The sequence below is a fragment of the Pan troglodytes genome, chromosome 8 (assembly GCF_028858775.2).
Source record: "Pan troglodytes isolate AG18354 chromosome 8, NHGRI_mPanTro3-v2.0_pri, whole genome shotgun sequence".
Lineage (NCBI taxonomy): Eukaryota > Metazoa > Chordata > Mammalia > Primates > Hominidae > Pan > Pan troglodytes.
In genome coordinates, this window is record NC_072406.2 from 105,110,756 (window position 1) to 105,135,310 (window position 24,555).

Sequence of the window (24,555 nt, forward strand, 5' to 3'; positions counted from 1 at the left end):
TGGATTCTGGGCCAGGCACGGTGGCTCATGCCTGTAATACCAGCACTTTGGGAGGCCGAGGTGGGCAGATCACTTGAGGTCAGGAGTTTGAGACCAGCCTGGCCAACATGGTGAAACCCCATTTCTACTAAAATATAAAAAAAATTAGCCAGGTGTGTTGGTACATGCTTGTAATCCCAGCTACTTGGGAGGCTGAGGCAGGAGAATTGCTTGAACCGGGGAGGCAGAGGTTGCAGTGAGCTGGGATCGCACCATTGCACTTCAGCCTAGGCGACAGAGCAAGACCATGTCACAGAAAAAAAAAAAAAGAAAGAAAAAAGGAAAAAAGAAATTTGGATTCTATGTATATACATTTTTTTCCTCTTTAGTTGCTAGAAACTCTCAGTTACTCTGTAGCTACAGGCTATAGCATTGGTTTGAATACCGAGCAGCAGTATTTTAGGATACTTACCTTAACTTCAGTTTTTTACTTAGCAGTACAATATTGTTGGTGTTGTGAAAAAACTAAAAGTGTGTAAAATTTATATGGCATATCATCATCATCATCATCAGCCTGGTGACCTCTTTGACATGCTGTTTTCATCAGGAGTCTAGTAACGTAAACCATGTCTTGACCCTTATTTCTGGATTATTATGTGGTAGGGCTTCCCATTCTTTATATTGTGACACAAACAGAAAATTAGATTGAGAGCTGAGATGATCAATATTGTGGTATTCCCATAACTTATTCATTTGGGAAGATATGCTCTAATATACTAGTCAGATGAAGGTGTCTGTAAACCTTTTTTAATTGTAAGAAATGTGTGTGTGTGTGTGCACCCCCACACATGCACACCCATGTGAGCATCTTTGTCCAGGATTTAAAAAAAATTTGTAGTTGCGGGTAATCAAACCAACTTGAGTTAGCTTAAGAAAAAATGAAAAAATAAATGGTGAAGGTTACTGAGGTATTTTATAAAAATCTTAGGGCAGCCAAACTTTTTGAAAGACTGGAACAAAGAAGTGGACAACCATCTTTCTTTCTATTTCTCCTTGATGACTTTGTCTTCATCCTTTTGTGAAGTCTGACTTTCTCTGCTTCTCTCTGTACTTGGTGGAGGATGACCACCTATAGCTTTTATATGTTAGTCAGGCACATACCTGACTATCTGAATTCCAGTTAATTTAAAATTCCTGAGAGTGTATCAGATTGTACACCCCTGTTGCAGTGTACTTTGAAAGAGGCTATGCAGCTTGTCCAACCTTGTCAATGGGTAGCAGTTCTCAGAGAGAAGGTAGGTATTATAGCTGTGTTTGTGCACTTTCCTAGGGAGAACTATAACTTTGATTATAATTAGAGAGGAGAGTCATGCTATCCCCAGGCACAGCCTAAATAAAGATTAGGAATCACTGTATGGGAATTACAGTGAAATTCCCAGTAACAACAGATATCTTTCATATCAGTTAAACTGTTTGAATTATGCACAATGCCATGTTCTTTCCTGTCTGTCTTTACCCGTAATTGAATACCTTCCTCCTCCTTTCTCTACCAATTCAAATATTACCTATTATTGAATTCTCCTATTTCCTCCACGAAATTTTTCCATCTTAGAATACTGCATTCTACATGGATACACACACACATATATTTTATATGTCTGGATTCTTATAGCATGGACTTTGAAAATGCTACACAGCATTATTTTGTTGTTTGTAAATGTATGTCTTTGTGTATGAATAAGTATGTTTTGAATATAGCCCTAATTAGATTGCCCCTGAGACCTGTGATTTCATACATATCTCATGAATTCCTACTGTGTTACATAACAGAATGCCATGAGTACAACAGACTTAGTAAATTATTTTGGACTGAATTAATGAAAAACACAAACTTTCTTTATAGAAAAACTTAAAAAATATAGAAGAATAGAGAGCAGAAAAAATCACTTTTATTCCCACTAAAGAATAATCATTGTTGACATTAATTTGAGTTTTTCTATGTAAAGTGGACATGTACTAAATATTGAATATTTATTGAGCAAAGTTATGTTATTCAACATATTAAATGATTACTATTAAATAGTTTTTAAGTGAAGCAGTGACTATAATATATAGAAATTTTCATCCCTTTTTTATCAAAATAAAAATACAATTTTTTGATTATAAAAATAGTAAATATTCATTAAAAAAATTTCAGAACACGTGTATATATAAAAATCACTTAAAACCCTTATAACCAAAAGTACTCCATATTTGGTGTGTGTATTTCTGAGTTTGTCCTGTGAGTATATCTGTATTTGTGTGTTCATCTTTTTGAATTTAATATTGACAATGCCTATTATAATGTTATAAGCACTCTGTAAGGTAATTCTTTATGGTTGATTAATATTTTAAAGTACATATATCTTAGCTTATTTAATTATTTCCTTATGTTGCACATTTAAGTGGTTCTCATTTTGTGTGAAATTTTATGAAAAATAATATTAAATCTAAAATAATTTCTTAGTCAAGATCTTCATTCCTGGAGATAAAAGTAATCATGTAGGTAATTATAATAGCTAACATCTATTGAACATTGCCAATGTTTTAAGCACTTAAATGCGTTATTTAATCTTAACAAGAAGCAAAGAGGGTACCATTGTTATACCCATTTGCAGCTGAGGAAATTGAGGTAGGGATAGATAGATTAGGTCATTTGCCCCCTGCACTCAGTAATTGGTAGAGGTAGATGTGGATGCAGGCCAGTTGACTCCAGAGCCTACACTTTTAATCACTGTGCTTTGCCTTTTAACCTGGAGTATCAGATAATGAAAGCTGCAGTGTCAAAACATTATTAAATTTTAACCTAAAAAAAGAGAGGGTTTAAAGAATGTGATCAGAATTGCACTCAGGAAGGGAGGGTCCTGTATGTCCAACCTGTGCTAGGGCAGAGGAGGCTCAGATCTTGGAAAGAACTTACAGTAAAGTGATGTAGGTTCCTTCTTCCTCTGCAGTTCCCAGACAGGCATCCAGTAGCTTAAGTGAGACCAATCTCCAGTTCATTTTCCTTAGGAGATAGGGGCTGTAAGAAAAATCACTGACACTTTTACCCTATGCATGCCCCTTTTCATTTCTCAACGATGGAAAAAAACAAAACAATGCAATCCTTTCCTACCTTCCCTTTTCATTCATATCCTCATTCATTCATTCCGGAGGTAAAAAAGAACTTAAACCAAGTTTGCTTTTAGGGCTCTCTTACTAGAAGGGATGGTTCTTTTTAGTTTAATAGAGCAAGGCTAATAGAATCTGCGTAATGATTTTTTGTTTTTTTGTTTTTGTCATCCCTGAACGGGAAGGCAGGAAACTTACCCTTTGTGGTTTGTAAGGGAGTGTATGCATTGATGTTTTGGTATTGCCCACTTCTTTGTGCAGGAGCTTAATTTCAAGAGAATTAATTACTACAGGCATTGCCATAATAATCAGACAGATACCGTGGAAATCAGCAATGAATGTATTACTGACATTGAACATAATGTAATATCAGCAACTGAATGACGATTTGTGCAGTCATCTCCTTTTACCTTTTTTTTTCCTGTAATATCCTTCAGCATTCCTTATGAGTCTAAGATTTGGATTGTCTACCTGGCTCTGGCCTTTTAGAAGCCACATGGTGTTGAATAAATCCCTTAACTTCTTTGAGCCTCATTTTCCTCATCTGTGAGATAGATATAAAGCCAGTTGTCCTTTATACTTCTCCAGGTTCTTGATACCAAGTGCAGTGATGTATGCAAAATTGCTTTGTGGATTGCAAAGCACTAATACAGATGGAAAAAGATGATTTTTATGTTTTGTTTTGTTATTTATATTCTGCTTTTGAGTGGGAATTGCCTTTTTCAACTTCATGTTTTCTTTCTGATTCTTCTGCAAAGCTGAGAAATGACCAATAGAAGTGGACTGTGTGGTCAGGGTCAGTGATGGGAGTTGGGATCAGCCTTATATCACTAACTGTGTTTTTGTTTTCCTCCATACTACTTCTGGATATACTTATATGGCAAAATTCTTTGTCTTTTGAAAAACATTTAACAAATTAAATATATATGTATATTACATATTTAGTTTTAAAAATATATTTTTGTCATTATGAAAAGGATATGTCTTTAGGTAAAAATACGACAAACCTCATGTTGCATAGATAATGCAGATAGTTCCAGTTATCTGGTCATTGGGCAAAAAGCAAGCACTTAAGGTCTTCAGCTCCAACCTTTTGTTCCATTTCCTATTGCTGGAATTTTCTATTCATTTCTTCTTGTTGGATAATTAAACTGGATGATGGTAGAGATGGTAAACCGGCATTTATTCATCCTTGCCCTGCTCAGCCTTGGGAGTGGGTGAATTCTAGCTGGTAGATTGACTGCTTTTATTTGTTTGCCATGTTATGGTTTAGGTTTTTCTGAGCATCTGCATCAGTAATTGAAGTTGCTACAGTACTGATGGCGAGGTGACTGCTGATCTTGAGTCTCATCTACTTGATTTTCCTTATCCTCTTCATTGTAGTTCTTTCTAGGTCGTCTTTGGCGAGAAAGGTCCCTGTGGACATCTCTTTTTGGTAATGATGCCAAGCAGGCACATGAAGGTCCAAGACAGAAAAGAGGGCAAAAGAAGACAGCAAAAAAAGGAACCTTAACCTTGATCCTGGGACTTTATAGGCTCCCCTTTTCCCCATGATTCTTCCCTTAGGGTGGACTTTCCGCATGCCCAGTGCCCTCCTTACCCTTTGGAATTGAGCACACACAGTGTGTTTAGGGAGTGATACACATGCCCATCTGATGTTTTCTTTCCTTTTTTGGTGGAGTGCGCCCCTGGAAGATCATACTTTACCATTTTTGTCTCTTATCACACATGCATGCCCAGGAAGTTGCTTCTTCCTGGGGGTGCCAAATTATCATTTTTAGAGAGACAATGCGATAACTGTCAAACTGTCACCTGACATTTCTGGTGGGTGGCGGGGAGAGCCCTCTCCTGCCCTGCCCATGCCTATCTACCTGTAACAATGACAAATGTGTTGTTTTTTTAAGCCAGGTTTTTCTCAATCTACCTTAAAGGTTTTAAAATTGTTTTATACCTAGTCAAGTTGAGATTTTTAAGAACTTCATTTTTAATTTGTAATAAGAGCTTATCACTTTTTTCCAAAGAAATCAACAAACTGAGGCCACTTGTTAAAAAAGGTCTTTAAAAATATGTATGTATTTCAGGGGGTTCTTTGTTTCAAAGTTAGAATTAAATGTATTTGCATCTGGCTTTCATTTTTAAAATTTTCTGCAGTTTAGTAAAGTTGTTGCTTCCACCTCAGGATATACTTTATACAGTGTTGTCTTTTCCAGGACTGCCAAAAATTATCTTTTTAAGCATTAACTTTGCTTAATGTTTTCCCCCTATAAAATGCTAATGTTATTATATAGTTTAGAAGTAGGTTAAAAGGCTCATAGAGGCCAGTTGTGGTTGTTCACACCTGTAATCCCAGCACTTTGGAAGGCTGAGACTGGAGGACCCCTCAAGACTAGCCTGGGCAACGTAGGGAGACTGTGTCTCTACAGAATTTTAAGCAAATTAGCTGGGCATGGTGGTGCACGCCTGTGGTCATAGCTACTGGAGAGGCTGAGGTGAGAGGATCACTTGAGCCTGAGGTCGAACCTATAGTGAGCTGTGATCACACCACTGCACTCCAGCCTGGGAAACAGAGTGAGACTCTGTCTCTAAAAGAGAAAAAAAAGCTCATAGGTCTGTTAGAAATTTTAGGTTATTTTTCATTCAGTAATTTCAGTATTATCCTCATATATGACATCTAACATGAATAAATCATAAAAAATCATCCTTTGTAGATTTTCTAATGCTGATGAAGAAGACAAGTAAAATATGTTTTTGTTTGTATTTGATTGATATTCAATTCCTTATAGATCTTATCCATCAGTACTGATTTCCCATCAGTTTTCAATATATGTAACTTTTATATATTTATTGCAAATTCAAACGCTGATTTTAAGATGTTCTTTAGTAAAATTATTATATGTGTTCTTTCAATATTTGAATGCCTGTTGTATGTCAGGCACTCTGTAATGTATAAAAGTTTATCCTGTGCTGTGTTGTTTATACTTACCCATAGGAGCCTGGAATTGCCAGATAATTTTTGTGCTGTTTATGATTCTGTTCTGCTATTTTTTTAAAAACAGTTATATTAAAGCAATAGGTAACAGGGTAAAACCACTTCAAAAAATGGGGAAATCTTATTTTTATTTTTATTTCATAATACTTAGTTGTTGATTAGGTCGAGTATGAGATTCACATCATATTTTGATGTGGTACTAAATGAAAATACAGTCATCCCAGTTTTTGTGGGGATTTGCTTCCGGGAACCGGTGTGGATACCTAAATCCATGGATGTTGAAATCTCTTATATAAAATGGTGTAGTATTTACATATAACCTATGCACATCCTCCCATGTACTTTGTCATTTCTAGATTACGTATAATACCTAATAACAATGTAAATGCCATGTAAATAGTGGTTTACTGTATTGGATAGGGAATAATGGCAAGAACAAAAGTCCATACATGTTTAGTATAGACGCAACCACCCATTTTTTTTTTCCTTGAATATTTTCCATCTGTGGCTGGTTGAATCCAGGGATACGGAACCCCCAGATACAGAGGGCCGACTGTACTTGGATTTCTAGAGTTTACTTTTTGGTAAAGGGTGCCCTCTAGTGAGCCTGTTCTTTTTATTAAGATTTGTAATTTATATCCTCACAGCACTTGTGAATTCAATGTAGAAATAGAAGACACCTTCAGTTCTCAAGGAACTTAGAAGATAAAATATACACCAAGTAGTGGGAGAGTAAATTTGATGTACGTATTAATAAAAGATAGTGTAATATAAACCTTGTGTTAAAAAAAAATGGGAAAATTTCTGGTAATGGGAAGGTTATCCAGTATAGCTATTTATGAAATTAACATTAAGGAACTGTCTTGAGCTGAAATTTGAAGGAAGTTTAAAATTAGTATTGAAGCATATGGAGGGGGAAGGGCATCCAGGGGTAGAAAATAAGTTTAGGACAGCACCAAAAAGGACTAGTGCCAAAAGGGAAAAAAATGGAGAAAAAAGGAATTATCCTGGGAAAGATTTTAAGTTTAATACTATTTTAAATATTTTATGCAAATTTCCAAGTAACTTGTATTCTACATGAAAACTTTTTGTTTTTCTTTAGGAATTCAGGAAAGACTTGGCTGGGCAGTTGTAGGTTGGGGTCTCGTATGTGGTTGTAGTCAAATGGATATTGGTTGCTGTCAGCTACCTGCTGGGGCTGAAGTAATCTGAAGTCTCAGCTGGACTAGACAGCCAAGATGGCTCGCCCACATTGCTGGCAGTTGCTGTGGCTGTCATTTGGGAGTGGCTACATGTGGCCTCTCCAGCTTGTCATTTTTAGGATAGTCAGATTTCTTACATAGTGGATGGCTTTCTCCAGACTAAGTGTCTAAAGGAGACAGGTAGATATTGCATGGCCTTTTCTAGTCTTTGAAGTCACATAGTGTCACTTCTGTCATATTCCATTGGTGAAAGTAGTCACAAGCCTGCCCAGATTAAAGGAAGGGAGTGTAGACCCTTCCTCTTATTGTAAGATGTGCAAAGAATTTTGGACCTATGTCATAATACTACTTCATTTACTTTCTTGCCTCTCTGAAGAATAGGTTCATTGTAGATAAATTTTAATGATTTAAGGAATAATTGTGCTCTGTATTAAAGTTGCCTGTGTATATGCCTGTTTTCTGCACTTCATTTTCAGTTTCTATTGCTTGTGCACTTACACAATACTTAATATTGGTAGAAGGAATCTTCCTTTTTCTTGACCTACGTATTATTTCCTTGGAGCTGTTGTATTTCTGATTTGCTTCTGGATTGCAGAGTATCAGCGATATGGTTTGGCTGTGTCCCCATTCAAATCTCTTCTTAAATTATAGTTCCCGTAATCCCCAATAGTCATGAGATGGACCAGGTGGAGATATTGAATCATGGGGGTGGTTTCTCCCATCCTGTTCTCCTGATAGTAAGTTCTCATGAGATCTGATGGTTTTATAAGGGGCATTCCTCTTTGCTTGGCTCTCATTCTTCTTCTCCCTGCTGCCATGTGAAGAAGAACATGTTGGCCTCTTCTTCCACCATGATTGTAAGTTCTCTGAGGCCTCCCAAGACATGTGGAACTGTGAGTCCATTAAACCTCTTTTTCTTTATCAATTACCCAGTCTTGAGTACGTCTTTATTAGCAGCATGAGGACAGACTAACACAATCAGGGAATGTTATGGGAAGGTTGTTATTCATGTCTGCTGTATTTGATAAAATGGTTGGGAAAATGTTAAGAGTACTGGATATGATACTTTTACATTGGTTTTTTTCTTGGTATTTCATATTGCTAACTAACTATAGTAGAAATATTTTATTCCAAGATTGAGTGGCTACTTTGAGCAAACCTTTTGTGCATTTAAGATAAGGAGGTGGTGGTTGGGCACAGTGGCTCACAGCTGTAATCCCAGCACTTTGGGAGGCCAAAGCAGGTGGATCATCTGAGGTCAGGAGTTCGAGACCAGCCTGGTCAACATGGTGAAACCCCATCTCTACTAAAAATACAAAAAATAGCCAGGCATGATGGCAGGTGCCTGTAATCCCAGCTATTTGGGAGGCTGAGGCAGGAGAATTGCTTAAACCTGGGAGGCAAAGGTTGCAGTGAGCCAAGATCGTGCCACTACACTCCAGCCTGGGCAACATGAGTGAGGCTCTGTCTCAAAAAAAAAAAAAAAAAAAAATTGGGAGGTGGTGTCTTTGCTATTTGTTGTTTAAAAGAAAATAATTCCAAATCATGTGGCTTTATGAAAAAAGACCCCATCTCTCAAAGATAATTTATCTACTATCTTTAAATAATATTTTAGCCCATTGTTTCTCACATGGTTGTTACTGAAATTTTGGGTTTCTTAAGTATATCTGGAGGCTACTGAAGAGAGTTGCGGTGTTTCAAGTCTCACTTCTGACTCTAACTTCAGGGTTTCAAGTGGGTTATAAATTGATATTGCAGAGGCTGCTCCACTGAAAGATTAGATCAGATTCTCAATTTATATAACAAAGAATACAAAGATTTACTAGAAACAACATGGTCACTCAGGTAGGAACAAATAGAGTGTCTCAGTGTAGCTTCTCCTACTTTCCAGGATCCATACGAGAGGCACAGAAAACTGCTGATAACTTTATCTGGGCAATGTAGGGCAACGTTCTGCATCTCAGAAAGCTTACTATTTGCTATATAACTGCCCTTTCATAATTGGGGCCTATGTATGTCCTATTCTGAAAGAACTGTAACAATTCATGTGCTTCTGTTTAAATAAATGTTTTCAAATCTTGGCTTTAAATCAATTGTGAACTAATTTGTTGCAGGAGAATTTGGTGAATTTACCACATTTACTGATATATCCAAATTCTATATTTTGAAATCATTTTGAGATTGACAGCAAGTGATGTGTATTGGATAGGATGATTTTAATAGCTTTTGGTAATTTCTATTGTTTCTTTGTGTTTGCTTTAAAAACTGTCTTTATATCTTTATAGCAGCATTTTAAAGAATGTTTAGTTTGTCAAAAGCTGGTAATTATAACATGGTTAATTGTCTTATATATTTAATATTCAGAAAAATATAGTTTATAGTTAGTAACCAAAATTTCAGTACTAGTCAATAAGATTAGCACCTAGAATCTGAAAAGAATTCAGTATAAATATGAAATTGCTAAAGAAGTATCATATGTACTCTTACTAATATGAAATACCAAAGTTTTCAGTACTAGTCGATGAGATTAGTACCTAGAATCTGAAAAGAATTCAGTATAAATATGAAATTGCTAAAGAAGTATCATATGTACTCTTACTAATATGAAATACCAAAGTTTAATTACTAATAATGAGAAATATAAAATTAAGATTGATATGCTAGAAATTAAGCTTGATATGCCATTTGAAGAACTGGTGAAATAATAGTAAAAATGCCTATACTGGAAGAATAAAGAATGCACAGAAGAGTGTGAAAGCAATTTTTTATTGATAGAAATGCAAACTTAAGGCTAATGTATCATTTGAAAAACTGGCAGAAAATAGGTTAGTGTTTGAAAAGGTATAAAATGACATTAAAAAGCATTAAAGGAAGTCAGAAGTAACTGATAGTATTTTGTCAGGGGTAAAAGAGTTAAGTTTTGTTTTCTTTTTGTTTTTTTCTTTTCTTTTCTTTCCTTTTTGAGATGGAGTCTTGCTCTGTTGCCCAGGCTGGAGTGCAGTGGTGCGATCTTGGCTCACTGCAGCCTCTGCCTCCTGGGTTTAAGTGATTCTCTTGCCTCAGCCTCCCGAATAGCTGGGACTACAGGTGTGTGCTACCACAACTGGCTAATTTTTTTGTATTTTTGGTAGAAACAGGGTTTCAGCATGTTGGCCAGGCTGGTCTCAAACTCCTGGCCTCAAGTGATTCACCTGCCTTGGCCTCCCAAAGTGCTGGGATTACAGGCTTGAGCCACTGTGCCTGGCCTAAAGTTTTGTTTTCTGATAAAGGTTTGTAGGAAGCTTTGACACCAAAAGGTGTCAGTTGACACAAGCAGTGTCAATGCCCAGGGATTCCTGAACAATATTTCTGCTTCTAGTTTTCCAGTATTTGGAAGTCCATTTTCTTGCTAGTTTTTGTTTTTTCTTAAAAGCAGTTGATTGACATTTAGTAAAATACATGGGAAAGTCAGCCAGTGACTAGCATTTTAATGGCAATTGCTCTAGGTACTTTCTCAAATTATACACTATGCAGATGTAGCCCCTGACCATGCTCTTTTATGGTTATGCAACCAGTATATGTATTCTGTTAGTGAACAAAGCATTCTGGGACAGAGAAAAGCCATTTTTATTTTGTCTAGAAAAGAAACTATACTATTCTAGCAAATATAAGTAATTTCGGGACATTAGAATTAGATACTTTGAGATTATATCAGATTTTCCTCAAAGTGTAGACATTATTTTAGTAAAAAAGAGTAAATACATTTTATTTTCTTCACAGTTGTAATGGATTTATTCTTTACAATGAAGACTGCAGTGAATTAAAAAGATACCCAAAATAGTGTAAGGATATTACATGCTTTTTAACAAAAAATGTATAAAAAGCGATGAGTTTTTTTCACAATAATACATCGTGAATGTTGGTTTTTCATCAGAAAGGGAACTTTTCCTTAAAAAAAAATACTGTGGAATTTGATTACTAAGTCATTTATTTACAGAATATAGCATCTTTCCAAAAAATTCAAGTGGCCTTAGTTTCTCAGTTAAGACATTTGATTTGATGATAAAAGCATTAATTTCTAGTGAACCAATTTTAACATTTTAATGTCTTATCTTTCTTTTTGTATTTATTTTACTACCACTAGGTGGAGCCCTAAACACACAATTCAAGAAAGTATCTCTGCAAGATACTTTGTTTAAATTCCCTAAAGCCAATTTATAATCAGTTACAGCGAGTTAACTCATATTTAAACTTTGAAAACTTTGGTTTTCAAGAGTTGATATAATGAAGATAGAAAATGTGTTTGATACTTAAAATTTTTTTAGCTATATTTTTGAGACACAAAGTATTTTTATACATTCCTAGTTGCTAAAATTAAAATATGTAAGTAAAATCTTTAGTGTGGCATAAGCCATATTTGTTCTCTGTTCACATGAAGGTTAAAGTCAGCTCTTTTTTTTTTTTTGAGATGGGAGTCTTTCCCTGTTGCCCAGGCTGGAGTGCAGTGGCGCAATCTTGGCTCACTGCAACCTCTGCTTTCCGGGTTCAAGTGATTCTCCTGCCTCGGCCTCCCAAGTAGCTGGGATACAGGTGTGCATCACCACGCCTGGCTAATTTTTGTATTTTTAGTAGAGACAGCGTTTCACCATATTGGCCAGGCTGGTCTGGAACTCCTGACCTTGTGATCCACCCACCTAAGCCTCCCAAAGTGCTGGGATTACAGGCGTGAGCCACTGTGCCCAGCCATCTCTTCTTTTAAAAATGATTTTGCATCTGTACTTCTGTCTGAGTTGCATTAAATTTTGCCAGAATTAGACATTTTATTGTGTTAAGCTTTTGGAAGGGATGACTGAGCTAACCCCCCCTCTCTTTTTTACTTTTAAACAAATTTTATTTTATTTATTTATTTATTTTACCTTTGCCCTGAACTCTCTTACATTGATGTGTCATTGTCTATATATAGAGCACTAAGGTATACTCTTATTGGATGTGGGAGAATGGAAAGTTTACTAATTTTCTAATGTTCGCTCTTGCTGGTTCTAGTATATAAATATGTGTGTGTTTGTTTACAGGAACTTGATTAGACTTACCAATAGAAATTATAAAATTTTGGGAGACAGTTTGAAAGAACGAAAAATTATTTTTGTTAAAATTGTTTATTGATTCAAAATTTAGAATGGCAATAAATCTAGCACATTCATATATGAATTAGGTAGATATAACTATAAACCAACTAGGCTCAAAGAGTGAGTACTGCTAAACAGCATTTCCTTTCTGTTCCTACAAATCAGAATTTGAAAGAATAATGATTATCATTTAAAGAAAAAAAGAAAAATAGCTTTTTCAGAGTCTCTTCAACTGAGATTAAGTACAGGGCCCTCGGTTTTCTCTACTTCTTTTTGCTCCTCCTTATTTTGTTGCATTTGTAATTTAAAACTGCGTAACTATTAGCTATGCCTCAGTTATCATCCCCCTTTTCTGTCCATTGGTTGATTTCACCTGATGGGTGCAACAGTGCACATCAGGGATTCCCTATTGTGTCAGTCTCAATTGTTGATCTTCAAAGGTGATCTGGTTGGTTGCTATGCTGGTAACTTCCCTCTGCATTCTATGCTGCTTATCACCATTTCTGACTGGAGAGTCTATGTAATATAATAGTTCAGAGCACTGACTTTGGAGTCAGGTAGACCTGGGGTTAAATCTTGACTCTGTTACTATATGACTTCAGACTCAATGTCTTAATCTTCCCAAACTACATTTGTAAATTGTGATGCTAACAGAATCCATGTTGTAAAGCTGTAATGATTACCATAGTTAAGCCAGAAGTATGTCTGGAATAGCAAATGGTTATCTGGGGTCAGAAGAGAGTTGGGACAGCCTGAGACTTAGTAATTGGTAGATCAAGACCTACTCTTCTCATTCACAGTACTAATTCTTTAATTTTTTTTATTGGAACTTATGGTTCTGTTTTTATACTTAATGAGATAATGCATGTAAAGCACTTAATACATAATAAGTACTTGGTTGGTTGTTATTATTTTTATCATTACCATCATTAAGCCAGAAGCAGCAGACATGACTCCTCTCTGGCCGGTTAAGTCACTGTGGGGAATTGTTGACCTGAAGAGCACATCTTCTCTTCATTTTCTTCTCCTTCCACCATCTTTCCAAATTGTCAGGCTGTCTGATTCAAGGTTAACCTTACATGGTTATCAAGAGAGAAGGTCCATAAGTTCTGCTATACATACTGTGTCAAGAGATTCTTGGGATAAGAGTAGCTTTTGTTTTTTTCCTCATTCCAGTGTTCTGATACATGTCCACCTTTTCTCCTTTCTTGCCTCTCTCCATTCAGTCAGCTATTTATTATTGGCCTTATTAGCAGATTTCTAGACTAGTTATTTTTAATATTACTTTTTATCAACTTAAGTAGAGGATTAAATCAACTACTTGTAGTGATTAATTTAATTTTTTTTTTTTTTTTTTTTTTGGAGACGGAGTTTCGTTCTTATCGCCCAGGCTGGAGTGCAGTGGTGTGATCTAGGCTCACTGCAACCTCTGCCTCCCGGGTTCAAGCAGTTCTCTCCAGCCTCAGCCTCCCAAGTAGCTGGGATTACAGGCGCCCGCCACCACACCCAGCTAATTTTGGTATTTTTGGTAGAGACAGGGTTTCTACCTGGCCTGTTGGCCAGGCTGGTCTCAAACTCCTGACTTCAGGTGATCTGCCCGCCTCAGCCTCCCAAAGTGCTGGGATTACAGGAGTGAGCCACCGTGCCCAGCCGATTAATTCCATTTTGAGCGCTTGCTTGCTGGCTTTTAGATTTGTGCTGCATTTATTAAAATGACATAGATCTAGGAACTTTCTAGGCTTTTTCTAGGGCCAGCATTCTATCATTTGATGAATTTTTGATTCTGGCACTTGCCTGATTCTTCAGTACATTCTTTAAATGCAATTTATTCCTGTGGTTTGGAACTTTTATTCACCTTGATGACTTTATTTCTGTGTACTCTGCTCATTGATATGGGTTGTGGGTGACACGTGGTGGTATCAGCTGTGAGTACAGCTTATGTGCATGTCTGGAATAGCAAATGATTATCTAGGGTCAGGAGAGAGTTGGGACAGCCTGAGACTTCGTAATAGATCAAGACCTACTCTTCTCATTCACAGTACTAATTCCTTAATATTATTTTTATTTCTTTCATTGGAGCTTACGGTTCTATTTTTTAACAGCGGAAGGCATGGAATGTAAATAGTTTACCCCTCTCAGGCTTTGGTTTTCTATTAATGGAGGGTGGGTATTGCATATATTCTAAAAAAAAATATTGTTTTTCTCCATTATAGCACAACAGAAAAAGAGGAGTTCACCTGTGATGCTATAGTAGATGCACTGGCAGTATCCTGAATTACTATAAAGCAGGAGGAGTTTTGTTTTTAAAACTTTGAAGAATATATTGGAAAAACATACCAAAGGATTTACTTTGAGAACTTTCTAAACTGAAATAGACTTCTGGGAAAGAACTATTGTTCTCTTCTTCCTGTTTATTTATGTTATTACTCTTCTTCAAAAGGGATGACAGTATCTCCTTTATATCCACAGAGGCAGTCAAATCCTCCCTTGAAGGGACTCTGTATTCGGGTAGTCCTGAAATATCTCTTGCTAGATTTTTGCTCCAATGTGATAATTGTAATATAAAAAATTCTTTTGGTGTATTATGTTTATTATTTGGTATTTTAAGAGCCAGATAAATGTCCAACTTTTAATAAAACGTGTTAAAAAACATAGAAATGCATATGTATATTACTTAAATACAATACTTTCTCATAATCATGAAATAAAAATTTGTTTATAGCACACCAAGATCAGTTAAGATAAACTTCTTGCACAAGAATTTTCCTTAGAAATAATGTTATTTAGTTAATAGTTCTTGTTATATATGTTAATTGTGGGAAAAGTACGAAGTAGGAATTTTAGTACTGCCTCAGTTACTCACCAGCTAGGCTACGTTGAGCAAGTCATTTATCATTTCTATACTGTTTACTCATTTGTGAAAAAGAGGCAGTGATAGTTTCTCTGATGTGTAAAAGAAATAAATGAAACACTAAATGTAAAAAATGCAAAAGGACATATAAAAATGTTAGGTGTTAGTGGTAGTCAGATCCTTTGGTGTGATAATTGAGTTTTGGTCATATTTATTTGATATTTGTATCTAGTACTCAGTTGTTCAGCCACTGGTTCACTTGTTTAACGAGGATTTGGTTGTCTCATGTGCATACTATACTAGTCATTAGTGTATGTTAAGCACTTACCATGTGTCAGTTATTGTTTAAGAATTTTTCATGTTTACTAATTTAATCCTCCTAACACTCTAATGTAGATACTATTTTTTAAAGACTTTTTTTTCTTTAGAGTAGTTTTAGGTTTCTAGCAAGATTGGGAGGAAGTACAGAGATTTCCCATATATTCCCTATCCTACTCATCCAAAGCCTCCCCAGCGTCAATATCCCTCACCACAGTAGTAGATTTTTAAAAACTGATGAACCTACATTGACACATCATTATCATTCAAGGTCTAGTCTAGATTCATTTCTTTGCATGTGTATGTCCGGTTGTTTTAGCACCATTTGTTGAAGACTGTCTTTTCTCTATTGTATAACCTTTGCTCCTTTGTCAAAATTCAGTTACTGTGTTTATGTGGGTTTATTTCTGGTCTGTCTATTCTGTTCCATTGATCTGTTTGTTTTACCAATACCATGCAATCTTGATGACTGTAACTTTATAGTAAATCTTGGGTCGTGTTGTCAGTATTCCAATTCTGTTCTTTTTTTTTTTCTTTCGTTCTTTTTCAGAGTGGGGGTTGCGCTCTGTCACCCAGGTTGGAGTGCGGTGGCACAATCATGGCTCATTTCCGTCTCAAACTCCTGGGCTCAAGCAATTTTCCCATCTCAGCCTCCTGAGTAGCTGGGACTACAGGCGTGCGCCACCATGCCTGGCTGAATTTTGTCCTTTTTCAATATTGTGTTGGCTATTTTGGGTCTTCTGCCTTTCTATATAAACCCAAGAATCAGTTTATCGATGTCTGCAAAATAACTTGCTGGGATTTTGATTGGGATTGCCTTGAATCTATAAATGAAGTTGGGAAGAACTGATACCTTAATGATATTGTCTTCCTCTTCATAAACATGGAATAGTTCTTCATTTATTTAGTTCCTTGATTTTTTTAAAATCAGAGTTTTGTAGTTTTCCTCCTGTAGATCTTGTGTATTTTTTAGATTTATATCTAAGTATTTCATTTTGGAGGATGCTAATGTAAATAGTATTGTGTGTTTAACTTCAAATTCTACTTGTTCATTGCTGTATGTGCTATTTTTATCCCGATTTTATGGTTGTGAAAACTGATACTTAGAGAATTCAGGTGGCTTACCTGAGGTTGAACTGCTAGTAAGTGCCTTTTCTAATTCCATCCATTCATCTATTAATTCATCCATTTATTAATGAATTATTTATTGAGCTTCTGTTATATGATAGACACTATTCTAGGGCTGGGGATACAATAGGGAACAAAACAGTCAAAAACTATGTCCTCATGCAACTTACATTCCAGTAGGGGAAGACAGATAATACTTAAAAGTGTGAAACAGAGAGTATATTCTACAGTGGAAGGAATGATATAGTGATAAACTCCTTTGTTTTAGAAGATTAAAAAATAAAGCAGGGAAGGGGATAGTGTGTGTGTGTGTGTGTGTGTGTGTGTGTATCTGTCTGTCTGCCTATCTATCTATCTCTGTGTCTGGTCTATCTAGATAGCATAGATGGGAATATGCCTGTGTATTAAGAAAGCCATGAGGAGGCCAGTGTTGCTGGCATGGAATAAGTAAAATGGAGAGTAAGTAACAGGAAGTGAGGTCAGTGAGGTAACAAGAGGCAAAATTATGTAGGGTCTTATGGGCTGTTGTAAGATAAATTGGGTTTTGAGCAGAAGAGAGACGTGGGCTTTGCCTTAGGTTTTAATGGGACAATTCCCGTTAGCTATCATCTGGCTGCTGTATTGAGAACAGACTGAAAGGGAACAAGGATGGAATCAGGGAGACCAGTTAGGAAGCAGTTGACAAATCTACGCAAGACATGTTGTTGGCTTAGTCCAGGGTGATACCAATGGGGAGGTAGTTTGCTGGAGAAGGAGAATAGTCAAGGGTGAGTCTGAGGTTTTTTGCCTGAGCAACTAGAAAAGTGGGGTTTACTGAGATGAGGAAGACTATGGGAAGGGCAGGTTTTGTGAAAGGAGATCAGGAATTCATTTTCGGACATATTTGAGATGCTTATCAGACATCTAATTGGAGAGATATATGAGTTTGAGGAGAGGTCAGGGCAGAGATAAAAATTTAGCAGGTGTCAGTGTGCTTATGGAATTTAAAGCTACAAGTCAAGATGACATGGAGATAGAAAAGAGAATATGTCCAAGATCAGAGCCTAGTTCTAACTCAGCTCTTACAGAACCTAAATTTTTTAAAAAATTAAAAAAATTAGAATTTATATTTGACGTACATTAGAATGTAGGCATAGATGCCAAGAACCTAAATTCTTTTTTTTCTTTTTTAGACGGAGTTTCACTCTGTCACCCAGGCTGGGGTGCAGTAGTATGATCTTTGCTCACTGCAACCTCTGCCTCCCGGGTTCAAGCGATTCTCCTGCCTCAGCCTCCTGAGTAGCTGAGATTACAGGCACCTGCCACGACGCCCAGCTAATTTTTGTATTTTTAGTAGAGACAGTGTTTCACCATGTTGGCCAGGCTGGTCTCAAACTCCTGACCTCAAGTGATCTGTCCACATCGGCTCCCAAAATGCTGGGATTACAGGTGTGAGCCACTGCACCTGGCTGCCAAGAGTCTAAATTCTTAATAATTGGTATCCTATATTGTTACCTCTTGTATTAGAGAGTGTATTCATTAAAAACCTAAGACAGAGGCTACCCTCAAGAAGTTTATGGTCTATTTGGGGAAACAAAATATATTTTAAATACAAAACATGTAAATTACAATACAAAGTAATATATGATTACGTGTCAGAATAACTGTAAGGGGTTGTAAGTTTACCTGTCCTGCAGATGAAAAGATTACTTGGCATGGGAATGATTGGCAAAGGCCTGCTGGAAGAAATGGGACTTGAAATGAACCTCAAACAATGGGCAACGGATGTGGGGGTGAGGTTTGGAAAGTTCCCAAGACCACTCTCAGGTTCAAAAATTTGCTAGAGGGACTTGCAAAATTCAGCAAAGTTGTTACACTCATAGTTACTGTTTGTTACAGCAAAAACAACAACAACAAAAACTTTCAAAAAACTACACAGATTAAAATCAACAACAGAAAAGGCACATAGGACAGGGACTAGGAGAGTTCCACGAGTGAGCTTTCAGTTGTCCTTTCTCAGTGGAATTGTGGACAGCACTTACTGCTCCCAGCAGTGATGTGTGGTAACACGCATGGAGTATTGTCAATCAGGGAAGCTCATCCAAGCTTTGGTATCCAGGAATTTTATTGGAGTTTGGTCATATAGCCATGACTGACTACCCATGTAGACTTGGCTGACTGCCCACATTGCTGACCTCCTGCCCCTCCACAGCTAAAACTGTGTGGCCTCAGGCCTCACCATGAGTCACACTGTTAGCATCTGCTATTTGGCAGTCAAAGCCTTCCAGGTAAACAAAGAAGACACTTACCAGGCAGGGTATGCCAAAGGCTTTCCTCCCAGGAATCAGTGGCAAGGGTAGTCCTTTACTGCATGGTGAATAGAGGGGTACGCTCTCTGTGGAGACAGCATGAGCTGAGAGACAGTAGGAATGAATATGCCATGTTTAGGAAACATTGTGGTGACTGCAATATGGGCTTGTATCTGAGAATATGAACCCTGGAGCCGGACTATCAGGAGTCATATCCCAGCTATCACTTGTGCTGGTTGTGGAATTTATGGCAGTTCAGTAATCTGTAACTCTTCTGTAAAGCAAGGGTAATAACAATGCTTACTTTGTAGCCTTGTTGTGGGGATTAAAGAGTTAATATATAAAGCATTTAGAACATGAGCATTTACTTTACATAGTAAATGCTGTAAAAATCATGAGTTTGTTCATTCATTCTTTAATCATTCATTCACTCAGTAATTCTTTGTTTTTGAATGTTAGTATGTTAAAGACTTGTATTAGGCCCACATCTCCTGAGCCTCATGCCTTTATTTCCAGATACCTCATGCTATATCTAGAGCTTGTGTGGTTCTTTTAATATTATCATGTTCAAGAAGAAATAAAATACTTTCACGCAAATTATTTCTGCTAAAGGTAATATTATCACCAGTTTATTTGTTCAGAGATTTAATTTTAAGATATCACCTCTTGCAAAGATCAGGCTTACTAAATAATACATTTTGGTTAATTTTAGCTTTCTTATATACATTCAGGTCTGTGTATGATGACCAACCAAATGCGCACAAGAAGTTTATGGAAAAGTTAGATGCTTGTATCCGTAATCATGACAAGGAAATTGAAAAGATGTGTAATTTTCATCATCAGGGTTTTGTAGATGCTATTACAGAACTCCTTAAAGTAAGGACTGATGCAGAAAAACTGAAGGTAAGAAATATGTTAAAATTGTTTGCCTTTGTTCTCATTAAATTACTCAAGTCTTAGTTGATAGTACATATGTACAAGTCATTATTAAGTATGTTACTTTCAAGAAGTGAATTAGTATATGTATTAGGGAATGCTCTTTATGCTCTATTAACACAGTTGTCATGCTAATGACAGGAGTATTCTCTTTTTCTGAAGCAAGTAATGCACTGACTTAACAGGATTTCTTTCCATGCAGGGAAGTGAACTCAAAACATGCATACAATGAAAGGCCCTATTTGCAGTTTTTGAATTTCTAAAATGACAGTTAGTACAATATTTATAAAATGTTATCCTCTAAGATTCCTTTAAAAACTTACGATAAATAGTTATGTTCTCAGCATTATTTAATAATGTTAAAACTTTTTGAAAAGTTTAACAGCAGTGGGTATTTTTCTTAAAGAAAGTTGGTCTACACTTTCTGCCATACAGCTAAAACATTATTTATTAAAAGAGACCTAGATTTGTTCAGTCAGGATAAAAAATATTTAATTATAAGAATTGTCCTATTTATCTTTCTTTACGTTTAGAGCACTTAGCAGACAAAATGACCCTGGTTCACCAAAGGTTATGATTAGAAAACCATTGTATAAAGGATATTCAGATAACAAGAGACTAACTACAGCATCAATGAGGTCACTGAGCATCTTTGTTCAGAAATTAATGAGATTTTTAATAAACCAGAATGTGCTTCCTTACTATGATGACCTAATGAGTCACTTAATATGTGGGAAAATTTGAGGTTGAGCTTTGCCTGCACCTGCAGCATTAAAATGTTGCTGTGGATTGAAATTTCTGTGTTTGATGTTAATCAACCACCCAGTGTTTGCATTCAGCAAAGTATGAATGTTTAATTACCATAAAATGCAATCACCATTTCCTACAGACAATGAATGGCACATAGACCTCATTGAAGTTATCAAAAGGGGACCAGTGGTCAATTGGGTCAGTGATTTGAATTGTTTGACAGACTTAGAGAAGCAAGTAAAGTTCAAAAATCCTGAGTAAATTTGAGAAGTTTGCCACAGAATCTGTTAAAAAGAACTGTCATAAGTAATTGAAGTTAACAAAAGCCCTTTTCAATCAAAAGTTCAAGTTCAAGCTGTAGAGTTAATTTGAATTTGCATTTCTTTGTTCTAAGTTTCTCATGAAGCATGATCTGATTACAAGGGTGAGCAGTTACATCAGGGCAGTTTTATGCATATTTGTCTAACTAAGGTGAAATTAAATTTTTAAGGTGCAAGTTACTGATACCAACCGAAGGTTTCAAGATGCTGGAAAAGAGGTGAGAAAATGATACTTTTCTGGGTATTCAGTATGTAGTTGTTCTTTAACTGTTTGTTTAAAAATATGAACATTCCTTCTTTTCTAAGGTGATAGTCCACACAGAAGATATCATTCGATGTAGAATTCAGCAGAGAAATATTACAACTGTAGTAGAAAAATTGCAGTTATGCCTTCCTGGTGAGTTAAACTTGTCTATAATAAAACGTTTGGCTTGGTAAAGTTGTAATTTAATAATAGCAAGTAGTGATTCTTTGGTATGGGAATTACAGATTATTTGGTGATTGCCTCACAACAAAGACCATGCTTATCTTTCAGGTTCATTTTATTCCCTGAATTTTCATGCTTTTGTCATATTAGAAAGCTCTTGTTTGATTATATGTCACATCAGTTTCCTAGAACAGCAACTTCTACATTTCCATTCCTTTTGGCCTCTTTTGCCTTTTGTCCCCCATAACCCTTTTTTGTTTTTCCTCGGAATACTTTCCCATGGGGAGAGTCTTTTGGTTACATTTTCTCACCTTTACCTAATTTGCCTGATTTTTTACCTCTAGTTTTCCATTGTTTTTTGTTTGTCACTTAGCAGGTTGTTTTTGCTTTGCTCACAATCTCATTGTGCTGATAAGGTAAGAAAAACATCAAAAGAGCCGGATCTTCACCATTCTTGCCTTTCCTCCTGTATTTTGGAAACGCTGTTTCTGGTCTCTTTGTTAGGGCTAAATATTACTTGGGCATCAGATAAATTCTGAGGAAATTAACTAGTATTTTCTTTACCTGGATTTAATATACTTTAAGTTGGATGCATTCTATTCAAACAAAAGGAAGCAGGTATATGACTTTTTTCTTTTTATTTATTTTAATTTTTAATTTTTTTAGAGATAGAGTCTCACTCTGTTGCCCAAGCTAGAGTGCAGTGGCATGATCATAGCTCACTGCAGCCTTGAACTCCTAGGCTCAAGCAATCCCATTGTCCTAGCCTAGTGCTGGGATTACAGGCATGAGCCACCACACCCGGCCTTTTTTTTTTTTTTTTTTTAAATATAGTAAGCTGAATCCATCTTTTGTCCCATTTTTAAACTTATTATTGTTTTTTTTAGGAAGGAGCCTAAACCTCCATATTCAGCAGAATAGAATGAGATGATGAGATGTTTTATATTATATATATATATATATATATATATATATATATATATATATATATTTTTTTTTTTTTTTTTTGGCGGAGTCTCACTCTATCTCCCAGGCTGGAGTGCAGTGGTGTGATCTCTGCTCATTACAACCTCCACCTTCTGGGCTCAAGTCATTCTCCTGCCTCAGCCTCCTGAGTAGCTGGGATTATAGGCGCCACCACCATGCCTGCCTAATTTTTGTATTTACAGTAGAGGTGGGGTTTCACCATTTTGGCCAGGCTGGTTTCAAACTTCTGGCCTCAAATGATCTGCCTGCCTCGGCCTCCCAAAGTGCTAGGATTACAGGTGTGAGCCACTGCACCCGCTATATGCTATTTTTATAATGTAAATTTAGCTTAGACTAAAAATTATATTGTTAAAACTGTTAGCGGATTTTTTTGGCTAAAAAAATTGTATTATTATTATTATTATTAGTAGTATTATTATTTGAGACAGAGTCTCACTCTGTTGGCCAGGCTGGAGTGCAGTGGCTTAATCTTGGTTCACTGCAACCTCAGCCTCCCAAGTAGCTGGGATTACAAGCATGCGCCACCATGCCCGGCTAATTTCAGTATTTTTAGTAGAGGTGGGGTTTCACCATGTTGGGCAGGCTGGTCTCAAGCTCCTGGCCTCAAGTGATCCATCCACCCCAGCTTCCTAAAGTGCTGGGATTACAGGTGTGAGCCACTGCGCCTGGCCTGTTTTTTGACTTGTGAGAATAGCTTTTCTTTTTTTTTAGAATCAATGAAATTCTACTCAGCTTAATCTCTGATGGACCAGGTATATTTACATAAAAACTTTGAGTAAATAAAATGTTGGCTTATTATGTTAAGTTTCAGGGTTGAGAAACCTATTTCCTTATAGTCATGTTTAATAATACCTCTTTGCCACCGTCAGGTGCATTGTAATAGCCATGAAGATGTCCTCTAAGTTTGAATGTTTTGTCCCTGTCTGATAATAAACCTTAAAAATTGGGTACTGATGGAATGAGCAAGAGCCAAATTCAGCTTATTCCCCTACTGGGCTACGTAAAATAGAGAAATAAAGGGAAGTAGAGGTCAGCCGTTTGTTACTGCTACTGTCTTCGTTTTTAAGGCTAGGCCGCAACTCTTAGTTCATATAAATATTGTGTTCCTAATGGCGACATCCAGAACTACCTGCTTTCCTCTATTCATCTTTCTGTCCTACTATCCACTTATAAATGTGTTTGTGTGTGTGTGTGAGGCATCATGGTAGGTATTGGAACTATAAAGTTGGAAATGACACAATCTCAGCTTTTGAAGGATCCTACAATCTGTGAAAGGAAAATAAATCTTGGGACCCCAAAATCACTAAGCCAAGAAAAAAGTCAAGCTGGGAACTGTGTCAGGCAAACCTGCCTCCTATTTTCCTCCTGAATAAGATAGGTACAAAGATAAGAAGCTACATACTCCCTCACAATTTGCCCACTGGAAATTCCTTGTGGACAAAGGACAGACAGAACACAAAGTCATCCCTCTGAGGCTCACCTGAGACAAATGCATATCTGATTGCTTCCTCTGCCCTTTTATTTGTATAAAAATGCAGATTCACTGGGCCAGACTAAATTGTATATTCAGTGGAAGGCTGATCAAGGACTCAAAAGAATGCAACCTTTTGTCTCTTACCTACTTCTAATCTGGGAGCCCCCACTTCTGAGTTGTCCCGCCTTACCAGACTGAACCAATATACATCTTACACGTATTGATTGATGTCTCATGTCTCTCTAAAATGTATAAAAGCAAACTGTACACCTGACGACTTGGGCACATGTTTTCAGGACTTTCTGAGACTGTGTCATGGGCATGCCCTTAATCTTGGCAAAATAACTTTCTAAATTGATTGAGACCTGTCTCAGATACTTGGAGTTCACAGATCTTATGGGAATAAAGACAAGTAAGTCATCAGTTGCAGTGCAGTTGCCTAACTCTTCCGTGGATTAGGAGGAGTATGAAAGGATGTAAGAAGTCATAGCTTGGGCATGGTGACTCATGACTGTAATCCCAGCACTTTAGGAGGCTGAGGTGGGAGGATCATTTGAGGCCAGGAGTTTGAGAACAGCCTGGGCAACATAGGGAGTCCCTGTCTCTACAGAAAATTAAAATTTAAAAAAAAAAAATTAGCCAGCTGTGGTG

The 24,555-nt window shown here is 36.6% G+C and overlaps 1 protein-coding gene across 36 annotated transcripts in view; it reads left to right on the top strand.

Annotated features, from left to right (window-relative positions):
• The window catches only part of EXOC6 (exocyst complex component 6), a 254,843-nt gene that overhangs the window by 70,708 nt on the left and 159,580 nt on the right, over positions 1-24,555 (top strand). For all 36 annotated transcript variants that reach the window (XM_054659792.2, XM_054659800.2, XM_063782004.1 and 33 more), the window contains 3 exons: positions 19,742-19,913; positions 21,187-21,234; positions 21,323-21,413. In XM_054659792.2, the coding sequence (XP_054515767.2) occupies positions 19,742-19,913; positions 21,187-21,234; positions 21,323-21,413 (311 nt within the window). The remainder of the gene's footprint in view (positions 1-19,741; positions 19,914-21,186; positions 21,235-21,322; positions 21,414-24,555) is intronic.